The sequence below is a fragment of the Quercus robur genome, chromosome 7, assembly GCF_932294415.1.
Source record: "Quercus robur chromosome 7, dhQueRobu3.1, whole genome shotgun sequence".
NCBI classification, from domain to species: domain Eukaryota; kingdom Viridiplantae; phylum Streptophyta; class Magnoliopsida; order Fagales; family Fagaceae; genus Quercus; species Quercus robur.
This window is the reverse complement of record NC_065540.1, coordinates 37701471-37729367: the sequence shown is the minus strand read 5'-3', so window position 1 is coordinate 37729367 and position 27897 is coordinate 37701471. Positions and strand designations below refer to the sequence as shown.

The 27897-nt window shown below is 31.8% G+C and overlaps 2 protein-coding genes and 1 long non-coding RNA gene across 4 annotated transcripts in view; 1 reads left to right on the top strand and 2 right to left on the bottom strand.

The window, feature by feature from the left end:
- The window catches only part of LOC126693306 (UPF0481 protein At3g47200-like), a 41788-nt gene extending 40470 nt beyond the window's left edge, over positions 1-1318 (bottom strand). For both annotated transcript variants that reach the window (XM_050389230.1, XM_050389231.1), the window contains exon 1: positions 1047-1318. In XM_050389230.1, the coding sequence (XP_050245187.1) occupies positions 1047-1271 (225 nt within the window). In that variant the 5' untranslated portion in view covers positions 1272-1318. The remainder of the gene's footprint in view (positions 1-1046) is intronic.
- Positions 1319-8631: 7313 nt separating this feature from the next.
- LOC126690911 (uncharacterized) lies at positions 8632-9455 on the top strand. The gene is made up of 2 exons (XR_007644769.1): positions 8632-9109; positions 9213-9455. It is a non-coding gene; the product is annotated as an uncharacterized LOC126690911 (long non-coding RNA).
- A 5356-nt stretch (positions 9456-14811) lies between these two features.
- Positions 14812-20043, bottom strand: LOC126691343 (UPF0481 protein At3g47200-like). The gene is made up of 3 exons (XM_050386396.1): positions 19777-20043; positions 15144-16476; positions 14812-15044 (listed from the first exon to the last, which is right to left on the bottom strand). The coding sequence occupies exons 1-2, from the start codon at positions 20011-20013 to the stop codon at positions 15208-15210; spliced, it is 1506 nt and encodes a 501-aa protein (XP_050242353.1). The 5' UTR covers positions 20014-20043; the 3' UTR covers positions 14812-15044; positions 15144-15207.
- Positions 20044-27897: the final 7854 nt, after the last annotated feature.

The following is a 27897-nucleotide window of genomic DNA, read 5'->3' as shown; positions in this document are numbered from 1 at the left end:
AGATCCAATTTGATATTTGATAGTAGAAATTTAAAAAAATAAAATAAAATAAATACTATCTATAATATAAAATTATAATATTACAAGGATACATAAATTTTAAAGCGTAGAGATGAATTCAACACATAACTTAACAAATTAGTAAGTAGTATCTCAGCTAACAATAAATCACCCAACAGCCTCAAGATGCCTAAGTAAAGATGAATTCCACACATAACTTAATGAATTAATTTCAATTAAATCAATATAGAAAAATCCATTTCCAAGGTTTAGGTGTAAAATTTAACAAAAATGGTTAATAATTATTATTATTGTTGTTGTTGTTGTTGTAAAGTTTCTTTCTTTTACCTTGGATAAGAAATCTAATTAATTTCCACCTTTGATTTTCATCTTGAGGAATAGAGTGATTGTTTGGTGTGTGGGTATGCGGGAGGTTTTGCATCTTACGTTGATAATATACCTTGTGGGAGTTTGGCTTACTAAGAAATTGAAACCTTACACCGTTAGATGAAATTCATAATCAATGGTGATCTGGTATGCTTATAAAAAAAAATAAAAAAATAAAAAAAATTCTTTGAGCTACAACTTAGAGTTTCAATTGAATTGGATTTTTACCAAGTCACAACTTTGGGAACCTTCTTAGGTGGTGGAGAGAGCGCACAACTCATCCATTTATTTATTGATAAATCTACAGTTTTGCAACCTTTATCTAGTGAGGGGCTTAGGCAAAGGTCTAAGTGACCTAAGCTTGGAGCCGGTGTACAAGCATCAAGAGTGTTAAGACTCTTTTATATAAAGTTAAAATAGTTACAGGTTAATCACAAATAAAATAAGGAATTAAATCACTAGATAATGGTGAAATAAATCACAAGATACTGAGATAGTGGGTATAAATATTTTGCAACTATTCTAACTTAATGCAATCAAAAGTTTCATAGTAAATTTTGTGAAAAGCAGCATTTTTTTTTTTTTTTTTTTTTTTGCTAGGATATAGGACTACTTTAATAAAACAACTAATATATTTTGATTAAATGCACAAACAGAACCTTTTGTATCTTTGGCTTTGTTGTCCATCGATTCTTCCCTTTGACACGCGCCTCCTTCAATTTCATAAAACTCTCTTCCTCGGAACCTGTCTCACCATGGATTGCAATACTAGAGACAATGACAGGTTGATCATGGCCTCTGCTTGTTTCACCAACTTCTTTTCTTTCAACTTTTCTCGAATGGATCATCTCCTCCATGGAAATTATATGCTCCATTCCGGCCATCGTCAGTGTTTTCCAAAATATGGTAACTATTGCTATGATAACATTGATCAAATAGTAAACTTTATATCTGCTAACTGAACATGAAAACGTTACCTTGAAGCATTTAGAGTCTTCATTACTTTATTCATATAACAAGTCTGGAATCAAATGCACACACTTTTGTGCACTACTAACTTGTTTTACGACTCAAGTTTGATGAAACTGTGAATGAGAAAGGACCAAACTATATTCTCATCACCTTCTATAAAACAGGCTTGTTATTTAATTTATGATTTGAAATCATGCACACTTTTCCATTATACTAACGATTGTTCTAGAGCCATACATTTTACCATAACTTGTGCGTATATATGTCAACTTGTGATTTAATTATAACACATACACATGGATTCCATTATTGGTACTTGATAAAAAGTAATTCAATCACCACTTAATACGCATGTAAATTGTGACAAAGTATGTGCCCTTAAATCTTTTTCATAAACTAATGGTCGTACCTTCATTTTTATGCAGCCCAGTCGGAATTACACACACTTTTGTGTGTTATTTTTCCTGATCAGTGGCTTAAGGGGCCAAGTGGCCATACCCCGGGCCCGACCATGCTTGGAGTTTTTTTATGAGCGAAAAATTTAGGTACAGTGCATTAAGTTCCTTAATTTAATTAAAATATATAGTCATATTGATTAATAAAGTACGCATAATATTATCTTTGCAAAGGATAATTAAATTTAAAGCCACTAATAATTCCTTTAATTTGGATATTTCACTATTAATTATCCTTATTGTAAGTATACGCAAATTATCCTTATTGTAAGTATTCACATGTTATATAAAATAAAGACATTGACAATTTTAAAAACATTTGAAACTTCAATTCCCAAAGACCATCTTAAGGATCTCCAAGGACAAGTTTTATTGTAAAAAATTTAGTTGTTTATATTAAAAAGAAAATTGCTAAGAACTTAATATACATATTTGACTATGTCATGGGAGTAGAATTTTAACACATTTCCGTTACAAACACTAAGAGGAGTCAATTAAGTTACAAAACCCATGGCATACATATTTAATTAGTATTCTCTCCGTCCCACTTTTTTTGTCCTATTTGAAAAGTCAAACTTTTTAAAAGAATATTATTTATTGTCTTGTCTACCTTTTAAAAATGTATAAGTTTCTAAAACTACCCTTAAAAAATTTTATCAAAAAATTGAATTAGTAAATTAATAGGGGTATAATAGGAACTGTGGGGTAATTTCCCGCACAAGTTGTTTGTCCGCTTTGGGGAGCCAAGGCCTCACAGTTTTGTTTTGCAAGCGATATGGAAAGACTTTGAGTGCAATCCCACATTGGCAAGAGAAGCACCCCACTCATGCCTTATAAGCGCTTGGCGCAAGCATAAGTCGTGCACTTCTCTTGCCGATGTAGGATTGCACTCAAAGTCTTTCCATGTCGCTTGCAGAACAAAACCGTGCGGGCTTGACTCCCCAAAGCGGACAAACAACTTGTGTGGGAAATTACCTCACAGGAACATTAGTGTCTTTCCATGTCACTTGCAGAACAAAATCATGCAAGCTTGGCTCTCCAAAGCGGACAAACAGCTTGTGCAGGAAATTACCCCATAGGAACATTAGTAAATTAATGACTTTTATTTTTAGAAACAGGACAATATTTTGGAACATTTCAAAATGAAATAGATGACAAAAAAAGTGGGACGGAGAGAGTACTTAATAAGGACAAAGTTCGGCTCTAACCATGTTTGAAGTCTTGGGCTTCAATGATCAACAAGAGATGACATTAATTAGTTCATGTCATGAGTCATTTAACCCAATCAACTAAGTGAATCATGTAAATTATACATAATATGACATTGGAACCTAAGGCTCCAAACCTATTTGAAGTCAAACATTTTCCTTATTTTAAATTTCTAAATGAGTATTAAATACAAGTTTAATATTGGAGATATTTAATAATTTTTTTAATTTGTATTTCTGTTTATACCTACTTAGTAACATCATGATAATTGATTAAAGATACCTGGCTAGTACCTTCATCTTAGCACATATTTATTAAGGTTGATAAACGCTTTTTGTTCAACATCTGTTGATTTGTAAAATATTTCATTTATATCTTGAAGTATCTTCATAATTTTTTTTTATACTATTATATATATATATATATATATACACAAAATATATAATATGTAAAAAGAAATAAAAATATCAAATCTATCACATTTTAATTTGAGCCCTTAAATGATAACTTTTTTACCCCACGTACACCACTACTACGTACCAACGGTCCTGGTTTATAGCATCATTCATTTCCTAAAGAAAGGAGAAAGAATGTTCCACTTTTTTTATTAGCAAGTTTGGCATAAGCTCTTTTAATTGCAATAGAAGTTTTGTTTTGTGATTCTATCTTCTCATAAGCCTCGTAATAATTAAAGCAAAATAAGATGTCCGTGCTATGGTTCGATTGTACTCAAAATAAGAGGTCAGAGAATAGGATGCTGCTTCAGAGTTCAGACACTGAGAACAAATGTGATCATGTAATACAGGAAAGATCAACCGTGAAGCTGGTGAAATAATTTGAAAATTTATATAATATCATGTACAATATGATAAAATTTTCGTCTTAAAAATCATGGTCATGACCAAATAGCCACATTGTCTTTATGCCAAATGGCTACTCTTCATTAAAGATCTTGATAACATAATTTCATATAATTTAGGGTGATTTCAAATTAAATTCTGGTTTTTAAAAGTGTAAAAGTATAAATTTTTTAATCTGTTTATACCACTGCCTCAATGAGCTACTATTAACTTAAACTAGTAGAAATTCTTATCCATTATTATTAAAAATTATCAAAATATAAAAAAAATAAAAAATAAAAATCTTCCATGTGAAATTATAAGGGCTATAGTACAATATCAGTCATTTAGTATTTGTTATCAAAATAGTCATGGTAAAATTAATATTATTACATAAACTCATGTAATGTCCTAATTATATCATATTATATCGTATCATATATTACATATAATAAAGGTTGTGTCATATATACTATGGTTGTGCCAAGTAGACAATCTCTCTTTTTTTTCCCCTCCTTATGTCATGTGGTACACAATACTAGTATTAATGTACTTTGCAAAGTTGCTCTAAGTAAAACTCTATTACCAAATATTCAAAAACATTAAGGGCACATTTGGTAAACTATAACGGTAATTACAAAGGTTAGACCCTTTTATAGTTATACTCTGGTTATGTAATGTATTATAAATCCAATTTAAAACACTATTATTATTTTCGTGTGTGTTCTAATAAGTATTACTGTTTACTCAAAAAAAAGAAAATAAGGATGTTTATCCCATATTGGTTGTGTGTGTCTAGTGTCTGCTGTTTATAACCCCAATCTACAACTGCAAAGGTTAGATCATTTTATAATTGTACTCTGGTTATATAATGTATTATAAACCCGGTTTAAAATACTATTATTATTTTCATGTGTGTTCTAATAGGTATTACAGTTTACTAAAAAAAAAGGATGTTGTAATTTAATATTTATTACTATTCATATGTTTGGTGACAACACAAAAATAGAACTATGAAGACAATGGAATGAAAAAATTTTAAATCAATGATTTAAAATTGATGATCTTGTACCTTCATTTTAAGCAGCAGAGTTGGTATTAAATATACTTACACTTTTGTAAAGTTTCTCAATGATTTCACCTATCAACCAGTGGCCAATGGAACAGGAGCCGTCCCTAATAAGTTTGAAAAATTTTAAAATAAACATATCCAAATTATTAGTTTTCAAAACTAATAATTTTGAAAACTAGTATATATAAGCAATAAAAGTCATGGTTCCTCCAAATTATTTCTTTGAAAGGAATAATTTGTATTTGGCTGTTTATATTGAAAGAAAAATTGTTAAAAACTTTATTTTCAGTAATAATAATGAAGTGATTTTACTAAGTGAGATGGTCATCATGACATTAGTACTGAGTATTATGAAAATATCAATTTTTTTTCTTAATTAATTTTATTTAGAATCTTATGAATAGGACACTTGATACCAAAATTAAAATGAATACTTGACTTAAAATTAAACTGCAGTTAGAAGTCAATTTGAATTCGGTTTGGGTTTTGATTCTTCTTCAACTTTTCTCGAATGAAACTCCTCCATGGAAATTACGTGTTCCATTCTGGCCTTTGTGAGCGTTTAATAAAACAAGGTAACTATTGCTACGATAACCGTATTGATCAAATAATACTAGACATTAATTTATATATGCTAAGTGAAAATTGATACGTTATTAGCTTGAAGCAGTTAGTCTTTTAACTTTATTCATTTGCCAAGTCTGGTATCAAATGCAAACACTTTTGGGCACTAGTAACTTGTTTTACGACAAGTTTCATGAGAACGAATAAAACTATTTACACCTTTTACAAAACAAGATTGTTAGAATTTGAGATTTTACCTAATTTTTCAATGAACTGATGATTTTTTTTCTTTTTTTGGGTAATTGTTTATGCAGGGCTAGAATCCTAAGTTGACTGTTACTGGAATAACACCACTTAAGTTAGAAAGCTGGTCAATAAACTGATGATTGTACCTTTATCTTTATTTATTATTATATTTTTTTTCTGAACATACACCTTTATCTTTATGTGGCAGGGTTGGTATTTATCTTTATCTTTGTGCGTTAGTACCCTTACCTTTATCTTCGTGCACTGGTTACTTTATCTTATTTGAAAATTTTTAAAATTAAATAAAAGAGAAAGGAATAATTAGCTCTTTTTTTTGTAATTGCTATAAATGGTGGAAGGTAAAATAAGTCATTCAAAATGCTTAATCTATATATCTAATCTAATTTAATACTATATATAATAGCAGAAGCTTTTAAGGAGGTGCTGGCACGTTAGGAAAAATGCTTATCTAAAAAACTGATACATATAGAGATTAAACTTAAAAAAAACTGCACGGTGCATTTGGAGAGGTTCATTTTCAGACAGTAACCCGCTTATCCAAAAAAAAAAAAGAAACGCAAACCCTTATAAAACACCAACTGCTTTTCTATAGATCAAAAGGAAAAAAAAAAAAAAAAAAAAAACAAAAAAACAAAAAAACAAAAACCCTAAAACCCAAACTATATTTCCCGATCAAAATTCAGACTCACTCAAACTAGCGATACTTCGCTGCACCTTCAAACACACAAATCGGACTTGCATGTTCCAACCTATCAAACAGACGAAAAATAAAACTTCTGCAATAGTGAAAATCTCTGCGATGGTGGAAATCTTTGTTCGTTCTCTACAACAGACAATTTAGAAGCTAACCCGTCTCTGCTCTTCAACAACAAACGATTCAGAAGGTAGACATTTTCCCCCTTTTTTGTTTTTTCTATTCAATTGCCGTTTCTAGGGTTTCCAGGAAAAAAATGGGTATAGTCGAAGGTAGGCATTTTTTCCCTAATTTCTCATTTATTTTTACAATTTCTTGAATCCTGTTTTGTTCGATTATAGTATAAATAGACGAAAAATAAAACCTCTGTAACAGTGGAAACCTCTGCAATGGTGGAAACCTCTATTCGTTCTCTGCAACAGACGATCTAGAAACTATCCCGTCTCTGCTCTTCAACAACAAACAATTCAGAAGGTAGACATTTTTCCCTCTTTTTTAGTTTTCTATTCATTTGCCGTTTCTAGGGTTTCCAGGGAAAAATGGGTATAGTCGAAGGTAGGCATTTTTTTCCTCCTTTTTCCCTAATTTCTCATTTATTTTTATAATTTCTTGAATCCTGTTTTGTTTGATTGTAGTATTGATTAAATTTTGTCTTACTTTGGCAGATTTTTGTTTAGTTTGTATTTTTTTTTTAAACTAAATGCTTGGAATATACAATCGCCTTTGTTGTTTTTCTTTTTTGATATTTAATTTTATTTTTATTTCTCTATTGAAATATACCTCTATTGATATTTATTTTCATTTTTTGATTTATTAGAGAGTAGGAACTGCTTTTATTTTTTGTTTACTTATTTGTGTTTGTGTTGGTTGATTTTTGAGATATTTTACTTTGTAATCTTGAGGGTTGTATAGCTGCTAATTACAATTTCAAGCCAGTTTTGAATATTTAGTTTGTGGTCCTTAGCATAAAGTGTTTCATGTACAGTAGCTGTTGATTTTTATAATTCGCAAAATTAATCATATGTGCATGCACCCACCATTTGGTGTTAGTTTTCAAGCTTTTATTGAAAATTTAGCTTTGCAACTCAATGAACTGCTCAAATGTATTTTTAAATTGAGATCCATGGAGGAGTGTACCAACTTTAGGTTTCACAATTGTAACTTTTTGTAATACAGTTTCTAAAATTTTGAAACCTACCTAACTTTTAATGGTTGGTTACCTTTTAAACTTAATAATTAAATTATAATTTTTGGGTTTTTTGTTTTCTCTATTACCTGTTCTGTTATTTGTATGGGGGGGGGGGGGGGTGAGAGTGTGGAATTTTGAATATTTTCTCAATGTTATTTTTTGTTTACTTTGAAGAGTTTGTTAATGACCATATTTATGAGACTGATTCTTTAAGTAAAATGCATGGTTTATGTGAAGGTACAATTTTCCTGCAGTTGCATTCTTCATATCTATTTGGTTCTTTAATCTGTTTCTTCAACTATTTTTTAAAATATATTATTATATTTAGGGATTCTAATCGTAGTATACTTTTGAAAAAAAAAGTTGTTATAAATTTTATTTTTTAAAACCTTTTTGTATAATTGATACCTGCATTTGTAATTAGTGTTTTGCAAAAAACAGTCTTACACTTCTTTTGTTATAAAGGCATTTTCTTTGTTGGTGTAAAAGCAAAGCCTTTTTGGTTGATGTGCTCATCCAAAAGTATGCATTTACAGGCTTTCAATTACTATTATAAGTGTGACGAAAAATATTAAAATATAGCAAGATGCTAACTTCTGTTTTTTGCTTGACTTGTGTAATTCATTAGATTGATTAGAAAAGCTTTGAGGAATTAAAAAGCTTTTTTCGGTTTTTGAAGCGGTGCTTCAGTTTTATTTGTTTCTACATAATTTCAAAATTATATAATTATGATACAATTTTGTTTCAGTTTTGATAAAGTAATTTAAATTGAAGTATTTCATTGAAGTTGGTAATGTCATTGTAATTCTATCATGTTCTATCACGACTGATAGTTTGTATTTGTTGGATGAACATTTTGTGGGTTTGGATGGTTGTTTATGACGTAATCCATAAGAATTACCCCATACTAGCTTCTTATCTTAGCATTAAAATTTGATTTTGAAATTTTAATTCAGATTTCAAGTGTCAAAGAATACAAGTTAAGTTTTATTTTCTTAAAGAGAAACTCATTTTTTTAGATAAACGCTATTTTCCCTTAGGTGTGGAAAATATTGCCTATAGTGGTTTATTTAGAAGCTTTCTTTGAGCAATTTTTCAAAATTTATGAAGGATCATAATAACGTTTGATTGTGGTCCTCCACTAAATATGCATGTAGTTCTAGGGTGCAATTTCTTCACTTTATATGTTGTTTAAATAGATAATATTTTTGAAAGTTATCCCATGTCTTTTTTTCCCAGTTAAATAACAATTTCATTTCAATAGAAACAAGAAATTAGATATTGATTTGGCATAAATATTGATTTTTATATTTGGTTATAATAAACAACAATTTTTTTTTTCTAGAATAGATGGTTGTTAAAGGAGGCTTACAGGCAAATAAATCATTGTAAATATGCACCAAGTTCAGATTTTTATGTCAATCTTCTTGCACTGTCAAAAGCTTGACATGATGCTCAAATGTAAGTTAAGTTTTATTTTCTTAAAGAGAAATTCATTTTTTTAGATAAATGCTATTTTCCCTTAGGTGTGGAAGCTTATAAAAATGAAAATATTCTTTTACAGGAAATATTAAATGTTTTTGAATATATTGTATTAGGAGCATTATGGAGAATTCCCTTTGTTCGAACTCATTTCATGTGTTCCTCCAAGTGGCCCTTTTGAGAAGGGAATGACACACATGACATGATTCAAAGATACTAATGTTTTAACATTTTTGGGAATATTGGATGCTATATGTCTAAATATACTACATTATTTAAGTTTGAATGTATGCAGTGGAAATGGGAGAACTAAGTTTATGTTGAATGCAAAGTATTTTAAATCGTAAAATGATCCTGCGCATTGTGCGGGTTAAATGCTAGTATATATAAAACTGAAGCCTTTGAAGTTTCCACAATTTTCCACGTCAGCACAATATTTAAAAAATAAATCATAATTATTTTTTTTAAATAATTTTTTTTTTTTTTAACAAGGAGTAAAACTCTATCTCTCTAACCAGTCTAACTTAAACTCAAACTCATCATTATCATATATATATATATATATATATATATATATATATATATATAAACTAGATGGAGAAAACAAACCCTACGTACCCTTCAACAACCCGACCATATAAACCAGATGGAGAAAACAAACCCTCAGTCCAAACTCCAAACTTAACATGTCTAGGGGACTTCCATGGCCGGAGATAAATCATAAACTGCTCTGTACCAAGCTCTGGTGGATCAGTTCCAAAGTTTGGAGGAGAGTCACAAGAGGTTGAGAGAGCAGTTTGATGAGTTGGTTCAAGAAAATAATAAGATAATAAAGAACAAGGAGGTGGATGATGATATGGTGGGCTCAAACTCAGATTTAAGGTGGGTTTGCTTCCCTGGGTTCTTTGATGTTGGGGGTCCGTACAGAAGTGTGTTAGAGAACATGGGTCATGCTGTTCACGTGTTTTGGGGAGATCATATACCGGTATGTATGTATATATATATATATATATATATATATATATATATATATATGAGTTTTTTTATGCAAAGAGATTTCATGAAATTTTTTCTGTTCGTGAACTTTATTTATTGGTTGACCATGTTTGGTTGTGAATTATACTGTGAGTGTACTGTTGTGGTTTCGATGGAACAATTATGGAGAAAACAAACCCTCAGGCCACTACAGCCCCTCAACCTGCTGCCAAGCCAAGTCTTCCACTGTGGGTATGTGTTTCGAATTTGTTTATATTGTTATTATTAATGAATTTCAATTCAACATATGTGGATATTTGTTTATATTGTTATTAATAAATTTTATCTTTTATGTCAAATTTTTTATTTGTTGTGCCTGAGTTTTTCTTTCTATCTTATTCTTTTGTTATGTTTAGAATTGATTTTCTTTTGAGTATTTGGGTTAATCTCCATATTTATATTGACACTGTTTTCGTGGGTTTGGTTTTTGGTTTGAAATTTCTACGAATTATTTTATATTGTATATGGCATATGAAGCATCTCTATTTTTTTTGGAGAAAAATCAAAACTACAACCTATGTCTTTTAGCCCAGGGATAAATTTTTATTTGGTATGTTATATATAAATTTGTTGAATTTGAAGGGTTTTATTTGGTTTTGAAGTAGAATTTGGGGATTCTATAAATTTGGAAGTTTTAAGTCTTGGGGTTTTTGGTATTTACATCTCAGTAAGTTGATCTTAATTCTTTACCTTAAATGCTTTTTATTTGGGTTCATGTGATTTTTTGTTTTCTTAATTAAAGCTGCAATTTTTGGTTGATTGATTATTTGTTTGGATTCAACATAAAAGACAATGGAATTAGGTGTTATAATTTTAATATTTGAATTGTCTATATTGTTATCACTACGACTAAGTAGGATTGAGAAAAGCATAGAAGTTAAGTATTTCTTCATTTTTTTTAAAAAAAATACTAACTAGCAAAATGTCTATAATATGCATTTTATTAACCCAATTTTCTATTTCTAAATTTCTTAGATTTTATTATAAATAATTTTTAGTGCATAAACAACATTCTACCACTGCCACGTCAAAGTTGTGGCAAAAAAATGTAAATTTAAATTCTTTACTCATTATTGGATTTTTTTTTTTTCGTAGTCAATAGCTTTCCCGTGCATCGCACGAGTTAGCGACTAGTTAGTTATATAATCATTCTCCTCTACTCTCCCTCCAAATCTTGGGAAATTATTGTGTACTTCCGGAGTACCATAAATGCGTACTCTTTCCTCTCACATGAATGATGGGTCCTACTAATTAAATTCATGGTGGGACCCACCATTTATGTGAGAGGGAGAAGTACGCATTTAGAGTACTCTGGGAATACCTAATAATTTTCCCCAAATCTCTCTAATTTTGGGAAATTAAAAATAAGGGATTAAAAGTTCTTAAAATCCTTCTAAATCACTCCAAAACCCCCCTAAATCCTCCCTTAAAAAACATCCAAACAAGATAAATTAAATCATTCTCCCTCCTTTCCCTTTACTCCCCTCAATCTAAACAAAGTAGAAGTGATTATCAACTGACATATATTGTATGGGGGATTATAATTTAATTTGTTTGGGTATTATCTAGAGAATTTGGATAATGCTCAGCTCTAATGCTCTAGTGTACGAGAGCCACTTGATTTGGACATGTAGCAAAAATCAGAAACATGTCGGTAGAGATAGAGTCAAGGAGTGACTCCTCCTAAAAAAGCTAATGAAGTACTGGTATATAGAACCTCTTAAATACTTTGCCTCCTCTTGCCTAAAAGAACAAAAAGTAATCCTTAATTACATAAGAAAACAACTGACACCAAAAAAAGAGAGGAAAAGCATGAAGGCATTCATGGCACTTTATTTCAGGTTTTAACCATAACTAACATCATTATTGTTTTAAAAAAGGCCCACATTTATTGCACACACTTATGCAAATACAAACTGCCCAAATATATTTTGTAAGAGCATTCACAACAGTGAAGTTATATTCATAACTATTTGACATCATAAAAAATCACCTTGGATACGTTTGGTACATTATAATGATTATTATATAGGAATAAGAATAAGTATTATAAGGAATACATTAAGTTGAAATGTAATAAGTATTATTATTCATTAGTTTGATGACCATTTAGGAATAAAATTTTGAATATGCATCTACAATTTAGTAAATTATAAAAAGAATGTGTAATTAAATAATTTTAAATCAAATTTCCTAAAATACACTTATTTTAGGGTGTTTAAAATGGAGCTAATAATTAACAATAAGAAAAATTTATTTTCTTTCCTTTTGAAAATGTGGCAACTAATGGCTTTTTAGGAAAAAATTTTAAAAAGTTATTACATAAGGTGAATGAATAAATATTCAATACTTTTGATAAGGAATAGTTATTCCTCATTTTGAAGAATAGCTATTCATAAGGAATAGCTATTCATTGTAATAAAAATATAACCAAACAACTGAATAGTTATGTCACAGGAATAGCTATTACATTACAGTGTCTATTACAATCTACCAAACGTGCCCTTTATCTATTTTACTTACTCATTTTACAAAACATTATGCAACAATGGATCTATTTTAGCTTTCAACATAATAAAATAATATAAACATCATAATAAAATAATATATCTACTATAATAAAATAATACATCCCACTGCTAAAAAAAAAACACCACAAACCGATCATTCGAAGATTCTGAAGAACAATAAGCAAACACAAAACCCCAGCCACCTCCACTTCCACCCACAACCCACAACCACCTCCACTATCCACAGGCCACCATTAACACAACCCAAATCCATCAAATTTGCAACAAAATCATCTCAAAAACCAACCAAAATCACACATAAAAACCACCAAAATTCAACAAACCCACAAATCTAACAACAAAAAGACCCAGGGACAACCAACAAAAAAAAAACCCACACCACCACCACAGCTAACAACAACTGCCCACAATAATGGCTTTGGACAACCCACCACCACCACGAACACAGACCACAAACACAACCCATGAACACAACCCAATCAACAACCCACCACCACCACCACAAACCCTCTCAACAACCACCACCCACAACTCTGATTTTAAAAATAAAAAAAAATAAAAAACCACCACCACCAAGGCTTGGGTCGCCGGTGGCTTGGGACTTGTGTTGGCAACGGCTTAGGACTTGGGTCACTGGCGGCTTGGCGGGCAGTGACTAGCTAAGGAGTGGTGAGGAGTTGGAGGAAGAAAGAAATAAAAAAAAAAAAAAAAAAAAATGAATGTGGAGAAGAGAAGGGCTAGGTTCAGTGAAGAAGAAAGGTGAAGTAGAAAGAAAAAATAGAGAAAAAATGGCTAGAGGAAGGAACAAAAAAAAAAAAAAAATTGAAAGGGAGAAGTGCTAGGTTTGGTTCGATGAAGAAGAAAGAGTGAATGTGAGAAAGAAAGAGAAAAGAAAAAAATAGAGAGAAAAGCTTAATTTAATAAAAGAAGAGAGAGAAACCAATTAAAATATATATATATATATATATATTTTTTTTTTTTTTCCCCTTTGAGCTACAATGCACATCTATCTTTAGATGTGCACTGTAGCGTTGAAGCTAAATTTTTTAGCTTTACCTCCACTGCTGCAACTCTATTTTTGTGATTAGTGATGTTAAAAATAGGAATATAGTTATTTAGCATCACTGCTGTGAGTGCACTAATAGGTTTTTCTTTTTCACTTAAAATACTTTGATTCTCTCCTAAGATTTAGCATGTCACTATTCACGACACTTTGGAAATTTATCCCTAATTTTTTTTTTTTTTTTTTTGTTACAAAGTATTTTTGAGATTTTAATATTTAGTTGTAGCTATTTTAAACATTACATAATGAAATATTCTAGATATCAAATTGGGTCTATGTCAAAGACAATGGAGAATATTCTAAAATTTTAAACATTACGTAATGAAATATTCTTGCTATCAAAGCGGGTCCATGTCGAAGACAACGAAGAATACTCTAAATTTCTAGACATTACATAATGGAATATTCTAAAATTTTTAATATAATAAAAAATATGGAAAAAGGAAAAAGTAACTAACTTTTTTTTTTACAATTTTTTATGTTTTCCATAAAATTACTATTAAAATGTTCCTAAAATTATCCACTAACCTATGCAATCAAGATACCTGTTAAAAGGACCATTTTATAAAAGCTACCCATCACCTGCATTATGCAAACGTGCATTTTCTGTCATTTTGAAAAATGTAATTTAAAAAAAAAAAGAAAAGCAAAGCCAAATGCATGGCTTTCAACGTTTTTTAGTCTACAGACTACAAACATGCGCTTATATTTAAAAATGCGGAGTCAAATGGATTCTAAATTCTCCAACAAATGGACTATAAAGTTGATAATAGCAAATGGTAACAACTGGTGAATTATTTCACCTATTTTCGTCCATAGACATCGAGAAAATATCAAATCAAGAAATTTTGATAACATAAATTGTGGTTTCAAATATAGTCTTTAATCCAAAAGTTAATATAGGTGAAAAAACAGGTGTAATATATAGGGGTAATATATTGTATCAATTATTCGTCTTCATCCGATCAAAAAAAAAATATATATATATATATATATGTCTTCAAATTTTATTACATAATACACTCAACCCTCCTCACACACAAAATTCTGGTAGATACTATCATCATATTTATCTCAAACACACATTACATCAAATTAAGAATCGAGTCATTGTCCACACTGACTTATTTAGAATACTTAACATGCAAGTCCGACAAAAGGAGAGTAAACAAACAGAATGACAAGGCCATAGGATGATCCAGCTGAGAGGGAGAGAGGAATAAGGATCCATGACAAATCCTGACAGGTGCAGAACTCATACAAGTCCTTGTATTTGAACCGCAATCTGAAAAGCCATAGAATCAATGTATTTAAGCTTAATAAAATTATATCCAAGGTATGTAAATGCACATGAAAATGGAAAAGCAAACAAATTTTTGAATACCTCTGGTCTTATTATGGTTATTTATAATAGGGCGGTGTTTCTTTCGCACAGTGTGAAAATGATTTCATAGATTGTAATATGCCAAGATAGAGTAGACCGTCTGTATGACACTGAGACCAAGTGCAAAGAATGCGGCAAGGAAAGTAATCATTGTCCAGGGGCTGTCGAAATGGGTATGAAGAACTTGAGATATCCAAGTCATTGACTTCATTTCATAATAATTCTGGATTTTAACTCTGACGTCTCTATATGTTACGGGGTTAGGCACCAAGTCAGTGCCTATCTCATTGAAGACTAGAGCCACTTCTTCGTCGCTGCCAAGGAGGTTGCGGAGTATGCCGGCTTTTCTGAGGTCTATAACGTCTTTGGATTCATCAATAAGTGAATCAAGGAAGGATATGTAAGAGGTGATCCCAAAGTCATTGTCGAAATCCGGACACATCTCGTAGGCTATTAAGTTGAAGAACTTAGGCCCGGTTGAGTCATCCACTGTCATTTGAGGCATCCAAAGGATTCCCGGATAGAAATTACATTTTTTGGTGAATTCTATCTCTCTCAAACTTCTACTTTTGCTGTGCTTCAAATCAATTCCTACCTCTCTAAGCTCCTGCACATTGCGAAATGAATGCCAGTCATGCCTAAATTTTTTCTTATGCTTAGAACTTTGGTGGTTGTCAGTCACAGTTTTCCCAAAACAGCAGGGGCGTTTCTTGCCAGATTTATCCTTACTAGGACTTGAGTATTTCTTGTTAATTGGAGTTAGAAGTCTTTTCCGCAGAAGATCAAGAAGATGGATAGCATTTCCATCATATGGGGGTTCTGTACCTTCATCTAGCATGCTGTGCATATTGATGAAACTTTGGATCGACGTCTTCAAACTTTTTCTATCTTCACTATTTTGAGTATTTTCCGCTAAATAGTCGAGGAGTTGATAAGGAAGTTGATTCTCCAACAAGAACAAATCTTGTTCCACAAAGGCCACTTGATCGTTTTTAATTTTGAAATCTTTGACCTTCTCATGATGAGCAACCAAGTCTATGAACTGCAATGTTGCACAGCCGTCCACAAACAACATCCAAGCAAGGTCCTCATCACTATATTTCTGTGTCACTTTCTCATCATAGCACTCCCTCAGTTCTTTGATTTTATCCTTAATAATACCATACAATTCTTCATCAGTCCTGCCAGTTTTTCCAATGAATTTGTCTGCCAACATAAGCTTGTACTCCTCTGTTAGCTGATATTTAGGCTTACCATGATGGATAGGACCGAGTGATACCACTCTCGGCTCACAGTACTTTTGGTAATGCTTGTGATCTCGCAGCATTAAAACCTGATGGTTCCGCGATTTTGAAATTAACATAATCAATAACAGACACAAAATATAATAAATTGACAATAAATAAAATGTTTTTTCAACACATTGAAATCCTATATATAAAATAATTTATAATAATAAGATATAAATATCGTGTGCAAATATAGCTAGCTAGGCTCCCTTTAGGCTTTCACATCACAGATTTAAGTATTTAACATATGACTCTCAACCAATGTAACAAGTCCAGTGACTTATTAATCTTAGCATACAACATCCACTAAAGAAGTAAATTTTTGCCCACAATAAGTCTTTCCTTGAAAATTCTTGGTTAACACCTTTGTGTTCTATGCAGTCAAATGAATAGATTAATTCAACAAGTTCATTATCAATTCCATACATAGGCAAATCTATTAACCACAATATCAAAATACCAAATCTAAGGCAATAATAATAATAATAATATTAGTAAAAGCACAAACAAATTTAATAATAAAGCAGAAAATCAATGAAAACATCTTTAGCGGAAAAACAATTTAAGACCAAATCCCTTTGAAAATCTACTATAAAAAAACAGTTACAACCGTCGACTTGCAAAAATTTGTATAACTAGACTCTAAATTTTAACCTCTGCAAATGCTTCATTGGCCTTCTTGCCACACAAGCTCCAAGACCCTCTAGAATCTTTCAATGGTGATTTCCATCATGAACTCCTTATCTACACAAACTAGAACCTCTAGGCTCTAGCACACTCCAATGAACCTCATTGAATATTTGCTGCAGTGATGAACTAGCTCACTGTGGTTTCAAAGAAAGGTTTAAGGCACAAGGTATTATCATCGGTCATCACACATTTCTTTTTCTTGTTTTTGCTCTCAGCACAGGGAAGTTTTTTTTTTTTTTTTTTTCTCTATATAGGCTCTGGAAGAATGCTTCAAGATTTGAAGGTTTCTACTTTGGTATAATTGCCTTTCTTGCCTCTAAAAATGTGAAACAAGTTGTTCATACTTTATATAGGGGCACAAAGTAAAATTAAAATTGAGCAATAATCCTTTTTCTAGTAGAATTAGGAATATAGGTCACAACAATTTTACTGAAGGGACAAATTTCTCACATAAGTTATAGTCAAATATGTGTCTGTTTTAAGGCTCCAAATATCTACCTTCCAAAAAAACAAGTTTTGCTCAACAATTCATTATAGTGCAAAAGATATGGGCAAAAGCCAAAAGATCAATAAGACATAATTTTTGAGTGATCAAAAGTTTCTTGTCTTTGAACAACTTCTAACCTAGACTTAAAACACAATTCTATTGGTACAACCCAATTTTAATTGTGGTATCATAACTCTAACACAACTCTAGCAAAGAATCTAGTCTTTTTATATAATCATTAATTGTGGTATCACATGCCTAATTCATTATGGTTATTTCATGTTATTTTTTGGTGTGTTGATTCAATATTTTATATATTTTTAATGTATTTATTTCTCATGTATGAGATTTTCATCTAATTTTTTATTTTGATTTAAAAAATAAATTTTAAATCATCTCTCTCTCTCTCCAAATTGATAGTTTTAGTAGACAATTATAATTTAAAAAAATATATATTTAAAAGTTAAATAAACACTAACTTAATATAAAATTAAAATATAATAAGGATAATAAAAACATTACAACATATAAAAATAGAATCTAATTTATGAACCACTATTCTTTCACTTTTTTTTTTAGAATACTAAGTTTTTTAACACACACACAGAGAAAGAGAAGAAGGTCTTAAAAAAACTGACAGTGGCATATATCCAAAAGGGCCTAATTCTTGGGTACACAACACGGACTTTAAATTTCTTTAACTCATACTCATTTTCCAATATAGGATTTACCCACTATTTTTTCTTTTGAGAATACTAAGTATTTTAACACATTCTTTCACTTAACAATATAATGATTCAATGGCCTTAACCTGTGCCAAATAAAAATGAATTCAAAACATAACTAATACTAACTAAATCAAGATCAATTTCATATAGATAACCCAATATCATAAATTAGGCATAAAATAAATGAAGAATTTTACTTTTTCAAAAAAAAGTTTTCTAGTACCTTGGGGAAGATGACGCAACTCCAAGAAAATTGAAATATCTAATTTTCAACTTTGATTTTGGTATTGAGGGATAGAAAGATTGTTGTGGTGTATGATTGTGTGGGAGATTTTGTGGCTTATGTTGATAATGTAACCTATGGGAGATTGTGTTACAAAAATTAAAACCTCTAGCTATTAGCAGAATTATTCGTTAATGATTATTTGACTTTACTCACAATTTCGGAGCTTTTATCTAATATAATGGGAGTCTTAGGCAAGGACCTAAGTGACCTAAACGGCTAATCCTAGAGTCAATCAATTGTATTAGGGGTGTACAGCAGATCCGGTCACCCAACCCACTCGCTCCACTTGCTTGAAACCAAACCGACCACCACCTAAACTGACACATGTGGCGGTCGACGACGTGTGATCTTCTCCAAAACCCAACGAGAGCGGGTCGAGTGTCAAGTGTTCCCTCTAAAACCTGATTTAAACTAACCCGATGGACCCTCCACCCAAAAAATCTTAGAAAACTCATCGAAATCCTCCATTTCTACCAAATATTTGACCCAAAATCACATTATCGGTCAAGATTAAGCCTAGATTTGGAGAAAATACAACAATATCTACCATGATCTAGTGGAGATCACGTGATCTCCAACGAGATCTGGCCAAGATCTCGTGATCTCCGCCTAGATCTTACTAATATCAAGCAATCTTGTTGGAGATCTGAAGATTCTGATGAGATCCATCCTAGCATCGCTGCCTTCTCAGTTTCAACCAAAACATACTCAACCGAACCCATCTGATCACCGTTTCAGTCGACAACAGATTCTCCCATCTGCCACCCCAACGGAGTCGAGTCAGTTCTGGAATGGGCACAAACCCAACTCAAATCGACCTGTGGATAGCCCTATTATGTATATACGCATCATAAAAACGTATAGAATTTTTTATATATAATTAAAATACTTAGTTACAAATAAGGAATTAAATCACTAGAGAATGGAGAAATAAATCATAACTAGTGGAAATAAATATTTTTCACAACTATTCTGGCTTAATGGGATATAAAGTTTCGTAGAAATATGTGATAACAAAATTATGAAATGAATAGCCGAATAGGAATTTTTTTTTCTTTTTTCGTTTTTTTTTTCTTTTTTTTTTTGAGAAACATGAATAGGACTAAATTAATAAAAGGACTATTTTACTTTTATTATAATGCATTGACACAACCTCTCGTATCTTTGGTGTTGTTCCTAGTTGCACTTTGGCTTGCGCCTCCTTTAATTTCTTAAACTTCTCTTTCTCTTCCTTGGAAATGGTTCTGCCTCTCTCTTGGATTGTAATAGTCAGCTTATGGGTGTCTCTAGCGACAATGACAGGTTGATCATTGTCTCTGCTTGATTCACCAGCTTCTTTTCTTTCAACTTTTCTCGAATGGAACTCCTCCATGGAGATTACGTGCTCCATTCCGGCCTTGGTGAGTGTTTACAAAAACAAGGTAACTTATTGGTATGATTAACCTATTGATCAAATACTAATTAAGCTTTATATAGGCCAAGTGAACATGGAAACGTTAGCTTGAAGCATTTAGTCTTAACTTTATTCATATATCAAGTCTGGAATCAAATGCACACACTTTTGTGCACTAATAACTTCTTTTACTACTCAAGTTTGTCGAAGCTGTGCATGAGAACGAAAAAAGCTATTTTCTCACGTTTTACAAAACAAGCTTGTTATCTGATTTACGAATTTGAAATTGTGCACTTTTCCAATTAAAAAACTAACAATTTGTCCAAAGAGTCGTACATTTTGCCACAACTCACACATATATCTACTTAAAATTAGATTATAATACTTACTCATGGGTTCCATCACTAGTACCGGGTGAAAAGTATATACTCTATGTTAGAATATATTTATGAATGTCCACTCACCACTTAATGCATATGCAAGTTATGACAAAGTGTGTGTTCTTAAACTTTTTCATAAACTAATGGTTCTACCTTCATTTTTATGCAGCTGGCTGGTTGTTATTAATATTTGATAGACATACGCTTTTATTTGTTATGTTTCCTCCTATGGACCAATGGCTAAGGGATCAGGTGGCCATGCCACTAATGTGCATAATATATATAAAAAATAAAGTACTCTCATATTTGCATATTTAGTTTTATTTTTATGTTATTTCGTGATTGATTATGAATTATCTTTGTTTTATAGGTTAAAAAAATTATAAAATAAAATAAAATAAAAGCTTTACATGCTAATGGGTTTTATCTAAGGGATATGGATAAACTCTAACTTAAGTAGATTGAACCCAACTCAAACTCAGAGACCTACAAGATGTGGAGAAGCCTCATCAATTAAGAAAAGAAGCCAATTGGAGAAAAATATAATATATAAAAATTTAAATTTAAATTTAAAAAAAAAAAAAAAAAAAAAACATCAAAATACGTAATCAGCCACGACTAAGTTTGACATTTTTTTTATGAGAAAAAAAATTAGGAATAGTACATGGAGTTCCTTGATTAAATTCAAACACATGATTGTATTGACGAATAAAATACAAACAATGCTATGTTTTATCTTTACTAAGGATAATTAATTCAATGCAATTAATTTTACTAAGAATTTGAATGTTTTGCTATTATTTATCCATATATTAATTTAACTTTTTATAATTTAAGCATGTGCAAATTAAGAACTATTAATACTCTATTTGAAATAATGATGTTGACAATTTAGAAAACATAACATCTTAAGAACATCTTAAGGATCTCCAAGGACAAGTTTTATTGTGAATAATTTAGTTGTTTACATAAAAAAGAAAATTACTAAACACTTTATATACATATTTGATAACTTTTTTTTTTTTTTTTGATAAATTCAATAGTCATAATGGGGGAGATAAACTCGGATCATAGACATTTTAATTCAAAACCCCAAGAGGTACCAATTAAACTACAAAACTCTTAACATGTATATTGATACATAATTATTTTAATTCTCTAAAAGAGTGTTAATTACAAGTTTAATAAAAATATCTAATCTATCACATTTTAATTTGAGTTCTTATATGATAATTTTTTTACTCCACACTACTACCAACGGGCATGGTTTACAGCAGCATTCCTAAAGAAAGGAGAAAACATGTTACACTTTTTTTATTATCAAGTTTGGCATAAGCTCTTTTGCAATAAAAAGTTTTGTTTTGTGATTCTATCTTCTCATAATCCTCGTAATAAAGCAAAATTAGATGTCGATTCGTGATATGGTTCGATCCTACTTAAAATAGGAGTCACGGTTATCTTTTCTCAAAAAGAGATAAGGGAATAGGATGCTGCTTCAGATTTCAGACACTGAGAACAAATGTAGTACACGAGAGATCAACCGTGAAGCTGGTGGAATAATGAAAAATCATGTACAATATAATAAAATTTTGGTCTTAAAAATCATGGTCATGACCAAATAGCCACATTGTCTTTATGCCAAATGGCTACCCTTCATTAAAGAACTTGATAAACTACATAATTCCATATAATTTAGGTGATTTTAAATTAAATTCTGGATTTTAAAAAGAGTAAAAGTATAAATATTTTATTCTTTTCATACCACTCCCTCAATGTGGATACTATTAACTAAAAGTAGTAGAAATTCTTATCATTTATGACTAAAACCTATCAAACACACAAATAAAATAATTCTTCCATGTGAAATTATAAGTGATATGGTACAATATCAGTCATTTAATTAGCATAAACGCTTACGTCAATTTATTAATTTTTATTAAAAACTGGACTAATGCAGAAAAAAAAAAAAATCAATACCAAAGCTTGAAATTATAGCTTTAAACTTTAATGGAGTTCCTAAAGCTCTTGTGGTAATTTCTGCTAAGGAGCAATACCATATCCATATGGGCAGTAAGGCATGAGAATATCTTATAAATGAATTGTGCAACGCAGCCTTATCTAAAGCCTGCTATTTGGTAATGTTTGCTTTCCCTTTTTTATTCATGAAGTTACGCTCTCTCCCTTAAATGATTACAACTTTTCTTTCTCTTGCATTCTGTTGATACCCGTTTTTGCAAATTTGTACCCAAATGCCCATAAGGAGGAAAGCCTAATGGAAAGCAAGGCCCAACGGCCCATCAAGTGTAGACACCACATTTTATACCTCTTACAACTTGAGCTCCCATTCCCCAATGATACTCGAACTCTAAGACTCAAGGCTAGTTTAGAGCCCAATCAGATATCAAATTGACTTAAGAAGTGTTAAAATGGAAAATATAACATTTTAAATTAGCAAAAATCTAATTTTGAAAATAAAATACCAAAGTGGCCCTCAGCCCATGTACGTGGGCGTCAGCCTATGTATGTGGGCCAAAGCATGCGTACGCAAGCACATTTCTGCGTACGCAACTAGGGTTTCAGAAACATGGAAAAGGCAAGTTTTCTACAATAATGGGTGAGGTTTGAAATGAATCTCACATCGTCTGAGAGCCGTTTCAAACCCCATTTTTCCACTATAAAAAGCATTACATGGTACATTTTCAAAACACATAGAAATCCTACAGGAAAAACCTAAGATTTACTAGAAAATAGTAAATCAAAAGGGAGTTTTTCACAAAACACCCTCATGTCATTTTTATTTGATTGGGACCTTTTTAGGCTCCAATCCTTTGAGTTTAAAGTTTCTAATAATTGTTTTATTGAATTGTGATAGATTTGACTAAGGGGAACAGTAAAAAATCAAGTCTAGGAGCTTTTGCTTTAAGGTATTCTTTCTTTCTTCCTTTTTTTTTCATTTTATGTCTTCCTTTTTAGTTTTAATCTTGCTTCTTTGCATAGTTTAGGTTCTTATATGTTTGCTTAGGTCAGTTTTATAGTTCTGTTGTGTTTTGAGCTTGCTAGATAGTTAGATTAGGGTTTATTTGTTTGTGCTCTGTTTTCTGTTTTGATTTTTTGGGTTAGGGTTCTTGAAAAAGTCCTACGCACGCATGTCATGAGCATGTGTACGCAAGTTAAATCCTACATACACAGGCACTTGACCAGAAACCCTAATCCAGATTTCTTATGTTGTTTGTTTGGTTTGTTTCACATGCTTTGTCCCTTTTTTTTAAGCCTTTTCTTTTTTTTTTGACACAAGATAGAATTCTACTCTAGCCTAATCTAAGTGTATATGTGTGTGAAGCTCCCTCTTGGAGACTTGAACCCCGGCCCTTGCCCCCCACACTCCACAAGCACTTATACTTGTGGAGTGACCATTGCACCAAGGGAGTGCGGTGGTAAAGCCTTTTCAAATGTTAATATGTGTTTGCGCCTCTGTCTTGTATGCTTGTTGTCTTTAACATGCTCAAATTATGGTTTTTATCTTCGTTTCTTGCTTTGATGCTATGCCATTTATTCGCATGTTCATGCATCAATGCCATAGGTGTTGTGTTGCTAAAAGATAAGTAAAGGGTAAGTCATGCATTAGAAACATTCATGCATTTGTGTTATGGTTTTATAATATGATGAAACATGCTTAGATGTATGATTAGGGTTTATATCTTAGTTGAATTACATGAGCATGCATTCACATGCCCATTCATGATGCCATAAGTGCTGAAATGATGCAAGATAAGTAAGGTAAGTCATGTATTCACATGAACATGCATATTGTTTGTTTAATCCTCCTTTGATATATGTGTATGAAGTTAATGCCTTGTTCATAATATGTGTTGCTTGCCTGATGATATGCTTGCTACCATGTTTGGGGTTGTTGCCATGTTAGATGAATGTTAGGGTTATGTGTGGTTTGGCTCTCTTTTGCTTTAGGATCGATAAGTATACTTGCTTAGGGATAAAGATGCCATGTTGTATGTTAGATGCATGATTAGTGTGTGTGTGTGTGTGTGTGTGTGTGTGTGTGTGTGTGTGTGTGTGTGTGTGTGTGTGTGTGTGAAAGAGTTTAGAATACAAGTATTGAATTAGTTTTTAATAGTGTTAAGACATAAGACATGATGATGGGAGGCCAACCTTAGGGTTAGACAATCTTGGGTGCCTAACATCTTCCCAAGAGCGTACCTAAACTCTGAACCCATACTCTAGTAGGAAAATCAAAGGTTCTTCCTTGAGAAGATGCTATATATATGGTTCCTAAACCATTGCAAAAATTAAGTTGCGACTTCCCCCTTATGTCCACACCAAGGAGACCAAGAAATAAAGAATAAACAAAAGTTTAGACTTACGCCTGGGCTGAGAAAGAAATGCAAGGGAAAGTGATCTATAGCAGAATACAAATCTTCTATAGAATACAGATCTTTTGTAGAATGACTTTGGCAAACTAAGGCGAATTAGATCCAAGACCCTTTTGATCCAATAAAGAGTATTTGGCCCATAAAGGCCCAAATCCTTTTGTATAAAAGGATAAGAGCAAGAGAAGTCAAACCTAGCCTTTAATAAGAGACACGATGAAATAAAACAAAAACAATAGTAGCAGCAAACAAATCGTGAATGAGAAAGAAAAAAAAATCAGAGAAAAGACTGTTAGAGTCATATTTTGTTGTAATTGGCTAATCTTTTGACAAAATGCACTTTACTTGTAATCGGGTAGATCTAAGATAGGTTTAGTATTTCAAGAAACATGTTATTCAAGTCAAGTCTTAAAGACATGAAGATTGGTCCAAGAAACAAGTGAAGAAAAATTGTTCATTAAGCCTCCATAGATAGCTCAACAGATGCCTGCTATCAAGACTTAATGTGAAGCTCAATAGATAACTTGACAGCAGCTCGATCTATCGAGAATTAAGATTTTAGAAGTTCCAGATCTGAAATTCAACCCGGTCTTGAATATTTGTTTGGGTTTTTTTTCTCACAACCCTAGACTTATATAAGGCTTATTTTAAAGGTCATCAAATATGCATACAAAGACCAAGAGACTTATATTCTCTGTATGAAGCTACTGCATTTGTACGCCATAGGGTTTTTTAACCAAGAACTTCCAGATCTTCATTGTTGATGAAGTGAAGAACTTTGCAGCCAACATCTGTTCAAGTTGCTAGAGTTAGTCACGTACTTGGGATTTGTGCGAAGGATTAGTCACAAATTGGAGGTTTATGCATCAAGGGAAACAAGGTTACTACAAGATCAAATCCAATTGGGTATTAGAGCGAAGGTTCAACTGTAGGTTGGTATTTCGAGATAGACTAAGGGTAATTGATAAGATTTATTATACTTGTAACCGCTTGATTGTTGATTAGTGAATTCTTGGGAGTGGTGACCTTAAAATCACCCGGTGGGATTTTTGCCTTGCGAGATTTTCCCCATTTGTCAACAAATCACCGTGTTAATTTATTTTCCACTATATAATAATTTATTTGGTGATTTGTTGATGCCTCCACGATTTGCATGCAATTGAACCTAATTAATCAACTTGGGTAATTGAATTAATTAACCGAGGTCAAGCTATCTTAACCTAACAAAGACAAAAATGGCAAGGCAGATGAGTAAGGTAAGGTTTGTGCTTTGCCCTTCTACATCCCAACCATCCAAAGGAGTAAGGCTCATGACCAATGAGGTATAGAGAGTGTGGTTTGGTGGAGGGGGGGAAATGACCTAGATTTGGTATCTTGCCGAGACCACTTTTAGGAATATGCTTGCTAGGAAAGCATCTTTACCAAAAATGGGAAGAAGGTAAGTGGGAACCATCAGATGCATGCTAAAGAGTGAAGACAAAGAGAATTAATCAATGACTTTTCTGTCTTAGGAAAAGAGAGGTGAGGTGGCACCATGGGAGATTGGCCTTTACCCAAAATAGGGAGACCATTTGTTGTAAAAGGCTGAAACTCCCTAGTGGGATTGAACCCTGTTCACGATCAGAAGATAATGGCCAATACATTGTAGGTGTTGGCTAAATGCCTGCAGTGGACAAAATGGTTTGTGAAAACAAGGGTAAAAAAGGAAAACCACTTAGGCTTGATCTTGAGTATAAAAGGAATAGTACCCATGAATATGGGAACAATAACAATGGTAGGAGGAATAGCACAAAAACCAAGGAAAAACATTTGAAGGAAATCTGAATAGTGAGTTGAAAGTGAAAGAAGAGATAAAAGAGAAAGAATGGGATATTGGAGAGAAGAGAGAAAGTAGAAAATACATGGCAAAATTAGCATGCATCTCTAGGAATCCTTTCCCTCCCTCAAAAAAAAAAAAAAACACTCTTTGCAATCTCCAAAGGATGACTACTCTAACTCACATTTCAAACCACATAACCTTATAGCCTCATTTGATAATAAGGTTGTGTGAGTTGGGATTGAGATCTTTTTAGTCAACATCCTGCTATGAATAACCTTTACCCATGATTATTTCTGCTGAAGCTTTCATTATTAGTTACCATGCGCATTACTTTTAATAAGAACTAATCATTTTTCTACCATATATATATATATATATATATATATATATGAATATGTATAAGTATATGTATGTAAGTATTTGACAATATACTAACCCTTGTAAACTAACATTTACTTGATGGGTATTTTTTTTGGGTTTTAGAGTTGTTTATGTGCAGGAAGTGGAGAAATATTTCTGCAGTAAAGAGTGGAGAAAGGTCATTCAAGTTGCAGAAAAGTGCAAAAAACTTTACTGCACAACAGAAAGTTAAGAAAAGTTAGTTCCGCGGCAGAAACTGGAGAAATGTTCCTTATGTGGTAAAAACAGAGAATAAACCCAGTTTGCAGCGTCATCCTCTAGAGTTTGGACTCAATGTTTGTACACAAACTGACAGTGGCAGAATGGGACCTTGGAGACCATTTCGCGAGAACGTCATACCTAACTTCCTTCTTAGAAAAAGCCTAGGTTAAACATTGTTTAATAACATCAAAACACGCATCTAAGGTACAAGAAGTGTAAAAACACCCTAAACACAATCAAATTCTTTTTTCTTTTAAAATTAATGTCACTTTGCATCCACGTTAACGTCACTATATTATTGTAAATTTCTGTTTGTCAACTCAAAATTTTCCATTCACCAGTTGACAACATAGACCTTTTTGACACAAATTAAAAGTTATCACTACAAAATTATTTGACAAGGATTGTGACTAAATTTATTTCAATATATTTATAGATATCCTCACTCCAACAAATATGACTTTTCAAGGGTCAAAACCCTTAAAAAAAGTATTAAAAAACCTTGAAATTTTTTATTTTAAGGATCCAATTGACCCTTGATAACCTTTGAAACATATACCATCGAAAAGGAAATTTTAAAGGCCTGGCCCTCAAAACAAGTGCTCTAATCTTATTTTGAGGGTCAAGAAACCCTTAAATAACCTTTTACCAAGATTTAAAATATTTATATTTACAA

What these genes read in the sequence shown, in the direction of transcription:
- LOC126691343 (XM_050386396.1), bottom strand. Translation starts at nt 20,013, where the DNA reads ATGGAGCACGTAATCTCCATGGAGGAGTTCCATTCGAGAAAAGTTGAA. An exon ending in CAACACCAAAGATACGAGAG is followed by an intron (nt 16,477 to 19,776) that starts GTTGTGTCAATG and finishes CGGAACCATCAG; the next exon opens with GTTTTAATGCTGCGAGATCA.